Genomic DNA, 12,704 nt, shown 5'->3' with positions numbered 1-12,704 from the left:
CAAAGCCTTCTGCACCCTCAAATCTCATTGAAGTCACTGGGAGAAGAGGACATTCAGGACTTTGCAGAAGGCATTCAGCACCGTATAGGATCAGGCCGCTAAATTGTTCAAGGTAACAACAATAGTCAAAATTGGAAGTGGTCTTGAAATTGATGTGAAATGTCCTGCATCACCATTAGGTTTGGACTAACTCTCAAAGGCTTGTTTCAGAGTAACAGCCGTGTTAGTCTGTATTCGCAAAAGAAAAGGAGTACTTGTGGCACCTTAGAGACTAACCAATTTATTTGAGCATAAGCTTTGGTTAGTCTCTAAGGTGCCACAAGTACTCCTTTTCTCGAAGGCTTCTGTGCCCTGAAAATGACTGAAAACCCTGATGAAGCTCTTTATAAATTACTGTATTTTTAAAACATATCAGCTTTTAGTGTTGATGAAAAGTGCCAAATTCCCGGCCTTGGAGACCTTCTGTATGCTCTCTATGTACAGTATCAATTGAGGCAACACAAGCTTCCCCTGTACAATTCCACCAACATGCCACAATCCTGCTCTGAAAAGGTCATCTTCATAGCTGGAAGGAGATGAGGGATCATCTTCTGGAGGGCTCACATCTAGTAAGGGGGTAAGTGGAAAGCTCAATCTCCATGGCAGTTTGAGTCAATGGCCTCTAACTGAGACTGCCACCAAAGTGCCACTTAACACAAAATGATGTGGTCAGTGTCCTAGTACATGAACCCTAGGAACTGAAATGAGCCCAACAACTAATTTCACAGAGACCACCAAATGGACATTAGATGGTAATAAATCACAATAACTGTGCCAATCTAGGCTGGGTCTGAAGGGGCTACCAGGAAGAATAAAAGATTCTTTAAACCATTACCAGTCCCCTCAATTATCCACCCCCCCCATGAGCCTTCTGCATATGAAATATATATACAAGTTAAAAAAAAATCAAACTACATTTAAAGAAAATACCAAAGCTCCAGTAGCTTCATTAGTTTCACTTCATTTATAAATGTGCTCTTTTTATGCACGTGCACTGCAGAATAATTACCTGACATATGGCACCAGATATTTATAGGTTTCAGAGTAACAGCCGTGTTAGTCTGTATTCGCAAAAAGAAAAGGAGGACTTGTGGCACCTTAGAGACTAACCAATTTATTTGAGCATGAGCTTTCGTGAGCTACAGCTCACTTCATCGGATGCAGTGAGCTGTAGCTCACGAAAGCTCATGCTCAAATAAATTGGTTAGTCTCTAAGGTGCCACAAGTCCTCCTTTTCTTTTTACCAGATATTTAGTTACTAAAATTAGTACTAAAGGCCCAGTGTTATTTTTAAAATGTTATCTTTAAAAAGCCTCCAAAAACAACTCTAAAGCTTTTTTTGTATAAGGATCATGTAACAGAAAATAGAATTGCAGCATTTAATCCCGATCAGCAAAATGAGTTTCACACTAGTCCTGGCCAGAAAACCTAATATACACATTACCATAGGTCAGTGGTTCCTGAACTTGTTCTGCCGCTTGTGCAGGGAAAGCCCCTGGCGGGGCGGGCCAGGCCAGTTTGTTTACCCGCCGCGTCCGCAAGTTCGGCCCGTGCCACTTCCAGCAGCTCCCATTGGCGTGGAGAAGCGAAACACGGCCACTGGGAGCCACGATCGGCAGAACAAGTTTGGGAACCACAGCCATAGGTCATCAATGAACAGCTTGAAATTAATCCAGAGTTGTGAAACACATTGCTACATTTTGCCAGGCCATGTATTATATTTTAAATTATTAAAAAAAAATCCCCAAACCTTGAAATAAATTTTAAAAGGCAGTTAAATAGTTGCCTTTCTGAGACATTTTACAGACACTAGAATCAATGCATCTCCAACAAGCTCTTCAAACATATAGACCTGTCCTTTGAAAACATTGGTCTGCTGCTAGGAGTCCTGGATGTCCCCCAGAATGGGGAAATTTGATAAGGTTTTTAAAGAGGGACAAATAAAAATGGACTTCTTTAAAATACTGGTCTCCAAGGTGTTTTAGGATTCCCCTTTTGCAGAGACCAAAGAAGTTTGCAGATTTTGGCTCCAAGACAGGTTAATGTGTTCAGCAGGAAGACCAACTGTAGTTGAGAAAGAATATTTCCTTCATCATATCAGGCCAAGATACAGAGATCTGCGAGCAGTCAGAAAGCTCAAGCTAATAATATGCTGTCTCCTTTTTGATCCTCCTACAGCCTATACAAAACTTAATTCTTGATTCTAAAGGGCCTGCAATAGCAAAGATTGGCCTGCTGATTATTTCATTTATATACGTGTAAATCAAGACTACCACCACTGAAATCAATTGAGCTCCACCAGAGTAAAATCCATATAAGTGAGATCAGAATAATCGCTCCATATAAGGAGTATAGGAAAATAACATAGCTGAACTTCTCTGATCCTAAATCCCTTGTCATCAGAGATAAGGTCATGCTTCTCAAGTTTAAGACATTGTGACCAAATCCTCAGCTTGTGTAAATTAGAGTAGCTCCATTGAGTTCATGGAAGCTACTCTGATTTCCAGCAGCTGAGATCTGGCCCCACATATCAAGAAAACACAAGTAGAAAAGGCTAGCACTAATGGGAGCAGATTAACAGTGGGCAGATACTCACGGTGAATAAAGGTAAAACCTTACTCTATGTATAGCCCTACTGATTTCTATGGAACTACTTGAGAAATAAGGTGCTACTCAATATGAGTAAGAAAGTCAGAGTCTGGCATCACATTTCTAACACATTGTTACTTCTCCTTCCCTGCCCCTCCCCCAACTTGTACTGACACTACAGGATCAGGCCTTAGGTCAGGGGTGGCCAACCTGTGGCTCCGGAGCCACATGCGACTCTTCAGAAGTTAACATGCGGCTCCTTGTATAGGCACCAACTCCGGGGCTGGAGCTACAGGCACCAACTTTCCCAAGTGCCGGGGATGGCTCACTGCTCAACCCCTGGCTCTGCCACAGACCCTGCCCCCACTCCGCCCCTTCCCGCCCCCTCCCCTGAGCCTACAGTGCCCTTGCTCCTCCTCCCCGAGCCTCCTGCATGCCATGAAACACCTGATCAGGAGGTGCAGGGAGGGAGCGGGAGGCACAGATCAGCAGGGCTGCCAGTGGGTGAGAGGTGCTGGGAGCAGGGTGGGGGAGTTGATGGTGGGCTACTGACGTATTACTGTGGCTCTGGCAATGTACATTGGTAAATTCTGGCTCCTTCTCAGGCTCAGGTTGACCACCCCTGCCTTAGGTGAACACATCATCTCCTAGGATTGTGCCTTTTAGTCCCATATGTAAACTAAGATGCTAAGCATCTCTAACTGGAATTTTATAATTTTTGGACATAAACTATGATCCCAGTTCTGCAGCCTTTACTCCATGAAATAGTCTTTACTCATGCCAGCAGCTCCATTGACTTCAAGTACTTCAATGATTTAGGGGGTCAGGACCAGGCCTTAGCTGTTTAATTTTCTATTCAGTATTATTCAGTATTCTATTCAGTAGTATTTTCTATTCAGCTACATCTCCAAGAGATACTACTGTCAGTTAAACATCTAATGAGTTTTCATTCTATTAAAACAAATGGAACAACAGAAACCTGAATCAGAAACTTGGAATGCTATCTTAGGGCAGAGACTTCCTTCACCCTAACTCATCATATGTCATCACCGATCTTATCCCTGCACACAGATCATGGTAACATATCATCACAGCCCTCTCCGTTCAGATATGAAACCAGGGTTAAGTGACAGATAGCATCCACATTGATGCTAATCTCTCTCTCAAGAGCTGTAGGAGATGGGAATAAAGACAGGATTGCTAGATTGATGTCAGTATGATTAATTATAGTCCCTTTTGCTGAGGAAGATTTTCTAGTTCTTCCACCAAGGCTGACACGCCCCCACCTCCTCAGCAATAGCAATATTAGAATTCCTTCTCCTGACAGGCTGTCCAGAATCCATACTAATGTAATTTGGTAGGTCATTGACACATTGGTTAATTATAGCAGGGTTAAATTAAATACTCTATGAATGACTATGGACTGGGAGCTGATGATATGGAATCAAACTGTTATTTTGATACAATCATCAAAAAATAAATACCTTTGAGCGGTTCCTGGCTATCCCTAGTGAAAATCATTGGTAATAAAAGATTAGGAAAGAAGTAGACTGCAATACAATTTAAAACTAGAATAGATTGTGCAGTCCTGTCCATCTAGGTGCTTTTAGTCTCCATCACCGCAGTACATAAACCCCTGCCCAAGTATTTAAAAACAATGTTCTCTCCCATTCCCCCCCCCCCCTTCACAATCTATAGGAAAAATAACTTAGGAAGCAGGGTGGAATATGTGTATGTCTATTTACATACATCATTGGGGGAAAGACAAAAGGAAGGGATGAGATTTGCATTTAGCTTTGAATGTGATGAAGCTCGTGGTTATTCCTAATCTTGCAGGAGTGAGTTTCATAATTTAGGTCCAGCTTCTATAAAACTTCTTTGTTCTCCTTTCAGAAGCCTTCTCCTGTTGGTTACCAGTTTCATGGTGAGAGAGGTCACATTGCACATGCAGAGGCTCTCTCTTCTATAACTAACTATGGCCAACTCCAGGGAGGGCTTTGAAGTTCAGGACAGAGACCGTGAATTGGACTCTATTCAATAGGGCACCAGCACAGAGAAGAGCTGGGCTAAGTAGTGTGTTCACACTGATTCATGTTGCTAAGCAGCCAGACTGCTATATTTTGTGCTAGCTGAAGCTTTTTCAGCTGCTTCATTCCTAGTTAACAAGCTAGGCAATACCAAACCTCAAAGAGTGCATATAGCTGACACAACCAAGAGAGAGGCAACCTAAACAAGCATCCAGATACTGCTCTATTGATTTACATGTATAAGAGGGCAAACCCAGGGCACATATCTTGGGTGCTTCTGCTACAACTACAAGGGAAAAGCTACAGATAAAGACTAAGCATGCTAAAAGGCCATTTTAACTGAGCAATTGTTGGCAACATTGATCTCGAGGAAAGGAGGCAATGCCATATCTTCATAGCTATGACTCATGCAAAAATGATAACATCTAAGAGAGCAGTTTTATTACTACAATATCTGGAGGGCAATTGCAAAGCAATCTGACATTTATTTGCACTGGTTGACCTACTGCCCTCTCAACCCCTAGCATATCCATAATCTTCCATGCAATATGGTCACAAATTGAGCTGGCTGGAGAGAGATCAAGCAGTGTGTAAATAAAAGGCTTGACGAGTAAAAAAAACAACAACGAAAGCAACCCTGCCAGATGCCATATGAAATTTTGTCACCAGGCAGGAAATTAAAATCACATGCTGCAGTATATGTGGCACACAGAGACACGTCTGCCCCTGTAACTATCTGCACCTGACTGGTCATCTCAGAAAGATCCCCAAACACTTATGTACTTGGAGCTTGGAATGTGTTCTCTTAACTTAGGGCACTGATTGGAATAATGTGTAAATCTTTGTGTATTATTCAAATATCCTTATCTCTTGATGGTCATGGAAATGACACCTCTTCCCTCCTAGCATTATTTTGCAGTGTTTATATTACTGCAAACTGTATACTGTGAGCAAGAACCTGGCTTTCAGAAAGGTGGCATGCCTGGCTGGCACAGAGTGACTATGATGGCTCTGGGCCAACCCCCTCAACCCTCCTCTGACCATGGGTTTGTCAAGGCATTCCAGGGGGAGGTGAGCGGCAAGAGCATCCTGCCCTTCAGTAATCCCTGGCTGATGTAAAGGCTCATATAAGACTATTACCAGCTGGCATACTTTAGAGGAGGCCTGATGAATAGGGTGAAGAGAGCAGTAAGTTTTCCACCCTTTCTGAGGGATGTGGGCATGGCTTTAGCACTTGTAAGGAGTAAGTCCTATAAATGGGTGGTACCATCTCTTTAAGGTTGCTAAGGGAAGCAGTTACCTGTTCCAAAATGTTCCTCTGTAGACAATCTGTGGGACAAGTGACACAGTCACTGAAATGTACTAGGGGTGGCAATTTGGGGTCTGAGAAAAACCCAGAATGCTAACTCTGTTTTATAGCCCAAGCCAGAGCGCCAACCGCAAGATGGGCTGGAACATGACTCTCCCCTCAGTGTTGATGGATTACTGGTAAATGTAGTTCCCTGACAGTCAGTGGTAGCTTGGAGTTGGGACAAATCACGGTGGGAGAGAAGTAGCTTCTTTCACCCAGATGAGCCCTAGAAGGAGGGCCAGATAACCCACACAGGACTTTTTACTTTGGAAAAAGGATAGTGAAGCAGAGCATCTATGCTAGGAGAAGCCAGGGGTGGAGAAAGGACTGGGAATCAGGCCCTTTGGGGAGGGACTGTATTCATTTCCGAATGACAGGGGGAGGCAAGAGTGTTATCACTCCTAGTAGATGTGCTTCCACCTTCAGAGGTACCTGTATCTTTGGGGATGGGGGAAGTTTGGACTCTTATTTTAATCAGCATCCTGAGAAAGTAAACTAAACCCTCCTCCAGATATGCAGATCTGGGTTTGTAACCTGCCAAGACACCAAAACAAGACTAGATTCAGTGCAGGGTTTATGCCTGCCTACCCTGGAAACTTCACCGAGGAACAAGGCTGCAGAAACACTAAATGGCTGCAAACTCTCCTATTCTGGTGGAGTGAATATAAGGAGTTAGCACACCCTGAAAAATTGGGGGAGATGGCCAAAGAGAGGGCATAGTCAATATTTGAGAATTGACAGCAGGTTCAGTACCTTCCCTCAGCAGATCCTGTTGGTGGAAATTAGGCAAAGCTTGGGAGTGCAAACTGCCCAGCAGAAACCTCAAGTATGTACTGACACAGAAATATTGCCTACCCTGAACTGAGTGAATCCCTTCCTTCCTGCATAGGGAATTATACCTTCCTGCACCAGCTTTCCTGAAGCTGGCAATGAAGGTATTAAAAAGTGATGCCAGACAATGGCTCCCTCAAGCCTGCTAAAGAGAACTCCAGACACAAACCTCCAAGCAGCTGAATCAAAGCACTTTCCCCCCTTTTAATTCCTCTAGAACAACCTAAAGAAATGACAGAAACAGGAACTGTTGTCATCAGTTCAGTGCAAGCAAGATGCTAAAGACCCAGCTTTACTAGCATCATCTCTAATGCTCTTGCATCACATCTCACTGGATGAAAGCAATTAGAACACACGTTTCCCCGTTCCAAGTACTAAAAGGTTAATACTTGGAAATCAGCAACTGCCAAGAACAAATTCCCCCACCCACTCATCCACCCCCAGCTTTGAAGTGTTTTCTTTTGAGCTTTACCTTGGCACACTGGCCAAATAAGTCACAAGTTTCCGAAGGTCTTCCTGCCTTATTCTATCGTGATTGCTGCGTGCTGGAAAGGTCAGGATGGGACCACCTCGTTTATCACGGCCACCTGCAGAAAATAAAGGATTGTTAGAAAATCAGGCAGGAAGCACATGTCAAAAAAAGTATGTGCACTGAATTGATAAACTTAAATTACTGTATGTTCAAGACCCCTTATTCATTTGTAGATTTCAGGCTCACTTAATTGAGCAAGACATTCTCACATTTGCTGGAGCGCCAAGGAAAGGAAAAATGCAAGAAAACTTCTTACTGATGTTTCTTTTTACCTTAACTTAATCCCATCAAAGCTTCTAATACAACAGTTAATACAACCAGCCACTGCTAACAAAATCCTATCATCAGCGAGAGTTAAACGTGACAAAACCCGAAGAGCTGAAATCTTTTTCAGTGTTACCCAATCTGCATTGCTTCTTTGGTCCCTAAGTAAAATTTATGTAGTAGGACATTTTAATGTATCTAGCAATTGCTTACAAATTCAAAGTTTAATTAAAATCTGGTGTCTGGCTCCTAGGGCTTCTCATATGTAGGATGCATTTAACAATTGGCCTGAGAATTTTGAGGTATTTTATGTAGTTTCATTGCCCCTTGAAAAAAAAATCCAGGAGAACTGCCAATGTCTGGTACCAAATGTCTCACAGAAATTCTTAAAATACATTGTCATTAAAATGCTATTGCTCTAGCCTGAATCACAGAATCATACACATTAGAGATTAATACAAACTGTTGGAATATCTTTTATTCTCTTCTGTTAATAAAGTCTGGACAGCTTGAAACTGAAACTCGTTGCCTTACTCAATATTTTGCTCTTTCTTCATTTGCTATTGTAGAGTTTGTCTCAGGAAATTGTGAACTGTTGCATTTGTTTTTAATGTTGAGCAGGAAAATAGAGCAAAGCTTCAGTTTAAAACATAATAAAGAGTTGAAGGGACCTTGCAGATAAATAAAAATATATTAGTTAAAATTTTGATCTCTCCCAAAGGAAATAGTGTCCCTTTATTAGAAAAATCACTTCTGAGAAGGGAACTCACACATTTCTGTGAACTAGATCATCGGGCTGAAAGAGGGGAAGAAATATTCAAGGACAGTGCACTAGCAGGTCTGAAATAAATACACTCTTGTTCCCTGCAAGGGGCTGAGCACCTTTAGCTTCCATAGGAGTTGAAAGCATTCCAGACCTCGCAGTATCAGGCCTTAATACTATAAACACTGGGCCCCACTTCCATGGAAGTGAATGGGGACTTCAATGAAAACCACAACAGGTTCATTGTATCCATTTGTTGCTTGTTCTTCAAAGGTCACATACACAAGGTTTCAATAGGAGGAGATGGGGTTGAGGAGGAATGCCCATAGGTCCTCTGAGCAGGAGAGAGAGATTTCTAAGGGACTCTGTTGTGGGGAGAGGGATAGTATGAGGGAAGAGCTGGATATGGGAAGATGAGAGAAGGTTCATGTAGAGCTTTCAGGTTTGAATGAATCTCTGACGTATACAATGAGCCTAAGTCCCTGTGAACCCCTGGGATTTGAAGGGGCAGTTGTTGGCTTACCACAACTGTGCAGAGCCAACCTGGCACATTTCACATGGCTCTGCGGTTCTATCCATTGAGTCTAACTGATGGAAATTTGACAAGGAGACTGATGCCAGCCAGCCCTGCAGAATTCTGAGGTGCAGTTGGGTGTATTGAACCATGTGGGTGACCCATGTGACCCAGAAGCCTCAAACACCACACAGGTGATATGTGAACTGGAAGCCTCAAATAGTTTTGTACTGTTGTGACCAGGTGAGCCTTCAAACCTATAACAATTGATTGGATTGCCTGGAACCTGGAGTTCAGAAGAAAGGCCCTCACTTGAGATAAATCCAATACAGTCCCTGTAAACTTTATCTTCTGGACTGGGGAGAGGAGAGATTTTTCCTCTGTTGATGAACAGTTGCAGAGCAGTGAATGTTGACTAGATCAGGGCAATGCTGCTCTGTAGTTGCAGTCTGGACAAGCCCCTGACCAGCCAGGTATCCAGATAGTAGTAAACCTGAACTCCTGAGCTTCAGAGGAATGCGGCTCTATTGCCGTGACTTTTATAAGACCCCGGGAGCTGCTGACAGGACAACAGTCAGTATAGTGAACTGGTAAGGATTTTCACTTACCAGAAATCTGAGGTACTTCCTGTGAACTTGATTGATTTCCACACGGAAACAGGCATCTTTTAAGTCGGGGGTGGCATACCAGTCTCTAGGGTCCAGGGAAGGGATAATAGAAGCTAAGGTGACCATATGAATGTGTTGAGTTGACACAGGTCTAAAATTGGACTGAGACCCTCTTTTGCTTTTGGGATTAGGAAATATCAGGAATAAAACCTCTTCCCTCTGAGACGGCATGGAAGCTCCTCTATGGCAGTGACACTCAACCTTTCCAGACTACTGTACCCCTTTCAGGAGTCTGATCTGTCTTGCATACCCCAAGTTTCACCTCACTTAAGAGCTACTTGCTTACAAAATCAGACAAATACACAAAAATGTAACAGCACACTATTACTGAAAAATTGCTTACTTTCTCATTTTTACCATATAATTATCAAATAATATGTTTGGAATATAAATATTGTACTTACATTTCAGTATATAGACCTGTATAAACAAGTTACTGCCTGTATGAAATTTTAGTTTGTACTGACTTGACTAGTGCATTTCATGTAGCCTGTTGTAAAACTAGGCAAATATCTAGAGGAGTTCATGTACCCCCTGGAAGACTTCTGCATACCCCTGGTTGAGAACCATTGCTCTATGGCTCCCAAACGAAAAAGTGATTGAATTGCATGGATAAGAAGTTTCTTGTAAGAGTGGTCCCTGAAGAGGGACAGGCAGAGAGAATGGGAGCAAAGGGTAAAAGCAAACTGGAGAGTATTCCATTTCCACAATGCTCAAGACCCACTGGTCAGAAGAAATTCAGGACTAAGCACTGTGGAAGTGGGATAGACAGTTTGAGGAGATGAAGGAGTCTGGGTGTGGAGAGATGGAGGCTGGTAAGTAGACCTTGATCAGCCCATCAAAGTGACTGCTTTGCACTTCCCAGGTGTCCTGAAGGGCCCGGAGCTGGAGCCAAAGCAGCAGGAGGGTGAGGCCTATGCCTATAACCCCTGAGCCTCTTTTTTGACAGGTCCAGTTGAGAAGGAGGAGCAGCATATTGGTGCAACTGCTGGGCCCTATAGTGCTTCCTGACTGGGGCAGGTGCGTATAGACGTAGGGCCTTTAAGGTGACTCTAGCATCCTTAAGTTCATGGAGCTTGCTGTCCACCTGGTCCAAGAATAGAAAAGAACCCTTAAACGGCAAGTCCTGGATTCTATTCTGGACTTAATGGGGAAGATCAGAAGACTGCAACCAGGATGATCTACTCATGGCAACTGCAGAAGTCATAATTCTAGAGGCCAAGTCTGCAGCATCCAGCCCTGCCTACAGTGACGTTCTCATGCCTACAGTGAAGTTCTCTGCCCTCATAGACCAGGGAGGAGAACTCCTGCCTAGCATTTTGTAGAAGCAGCTCTCTGAACTTTTCCATGGAGCCTCACAAATTAAAATCATGTCACCCCAACAAAGCCCATTGGTTAGCGATATGCAGCTGCAAATGGCCTGTCAAATAAATCTTTCTGACAAATAAGTCTAGCTTTTTAGCATCTTGTGATTTGGGGGTGGCAGCCTGGTGCCTCTCTTGCTCTCTCATTAGCTGCTGTGATGACAAATGAGCCCAGAGGTGAGAGGGAATATAAAGGTACTCAAAACCTTGGAAGGATACATAGTACTTTCTTTCTTCCCCTTTAGAGGTGGGAGGCAAAAAGAGGATGGAATCTGCCATGAAGCCTTTATAGGCTCTAGTATTGCATCATTAACTAGCAAAGGTAGCCTGGAGGAACCCTGTAACGGGGTTGCACTCACCTCTTGCAAGCGCTCCCTGGCTGAGTGCATGTGTGTGTGCCTTCACTCTCTCTCTCTTTGTGGTGGGTCTTCACTGACTCAGCCCAAGTCATACACAGTCTGTCTGTGAGATAAAAGACAAGCAAACCCCTTTCGGGGTACAAGTCCAACAGGGGCTTTTCCCAGTGCCCTCTGTAATGTCTCTGTTTGTCCCTGCTCTGGACTAGAGCAGTGCCCCAGGGCACCTTCCCTGGAGGCAATGTCTTCATTCTCTCAGGATCTTTCTGGCCCCAGCTCCTCAGCTGGGCCACTACAGTTCAGTCACCCTTCTGGAGTGCCTCAAAGTCCAGGCCACTTTCCCAGTGACTGCTGGGGCGGGGACCCAGGCCCACCCTCTACTCCAGGTCCCACCCCAGGGACCCTATAGATAGCAGTTGTCCACAATGTCCCTTTAAATAAACTGCATTGCTGCTATAATTCCTTGGACCACTTCCCCATGGCTCCCGCACATTCTTCACCCTTACCTCGGGGCCTTGTCCTGGTGGAGTCCCAGCAGCCAGCCCAGATCACTAGCCATTCTACACCAGCTCTAGCAAAGAACTCATCTCAGTCTAGCCCTGCAGCTCTTCTTATACTAGCCTGCTGGGCCCTGATTGGCTGCTTCCCACACAGCTGCTCTAGGCAGCATGGAGGACCTCTCTACTTCCCTTTTCTGGGGCATGGTGTGGCAGGCCACAAGGCCTCCAGCACGGGGCCTCAGGGCCTAGTCCACCCTGTCACAGATGCACAGATAATAAAATGTCTATCAGGTGATGTGAGGACTCCATGACCACCTCCATCTGTATGCCCAGCCACTCTCTTTAACAACTCCTGATAAACTTTAAAATTATCGGGGGGGGGGGGGGGTGAAGTTGTCCTGGACAAAGTGGCCTGATCTGTAGAGGATGAAGAGGATGCCAAGATTGAAGGGGGTATAATTCCTTCTACTGGCTGTTGCTCTGGTTCTGGAACATCTTCCTGATATTTGGTACAAGACCCAGTACTGGATTCTGGGCACAGAGCCACTTGGTACACAAACTCTACCCTTCTAGACTAGGGCACTGAATATAACAGTGTGGGGAAGATCTGGAAGCTGGAGGAAATCCTCAAGGGTTCCAAAACGACCACTGGTACAGGGCAGGGCCCCACTGTACTGGCCACATTAACACGGCAGGTCCCATTTAAGGTCACAGTAGTAGGTCAGAAGAGAGGATCTTTGAGGAAACTGGCAGGTCCTGCTTTGGGGTTATGAGATGTAAGATCCCACCTCAGAGTCCAACAATAAAGATTCCCCTTCCTCTGACCATGGTGGGGCTGATCCAGTTCCTCTTATCAGACTTACAGGATGGAGACCTTCCTTTGGCTTGGGCCTCTATGGAAGTTTT

The 12,704-nt window shown here is 44.2% G+C and overlaps 1 protein-coding gene across 6 annotated transcripts in view; it reads right to left on the bottom strand.

The window, feature by feature from the left end:
* The window catches only part of KALRN (kalirin RhoGEF kinase), a 766,757-nt gene that overhangs the window by 505,415 nt on the left and 248,638 nt on the right, over positions 1-12,704 (bottom strand). For all 6 annotated transcript variants that reach the window (XM_074967163.1, XM_074967166.1, XM_074967164.1 and 3 more), the window contains exon 3: positions 7,310-7,424. In XM_074967163.1, coding sequence (XP_074823264.1) covers positions 7,310-7,424 — 115 coding nt within the window. The remainder of the gene's footprint in view (positions 1-7,309; positions 7,425-12,704) is intronic.

Source organism: Natator depressus, chromosome 11 (assembly GCF_965152275.1).
Source record: "Natator depressus isolate rNatDep1 chromosome 11, rNatDep2.hap1, whole genome shotgun sequence".
Lineage (NCBI taxonomy): Eukaryota > Metazoa > Chordata > Testudines > Cheloniidae > Natator > Natator depressus.
The sequence above is the reverse complement of the archived record's forward strand: the minus strand, read 5'-3'. Positions and strand labels throughout refer to the sequence as shown.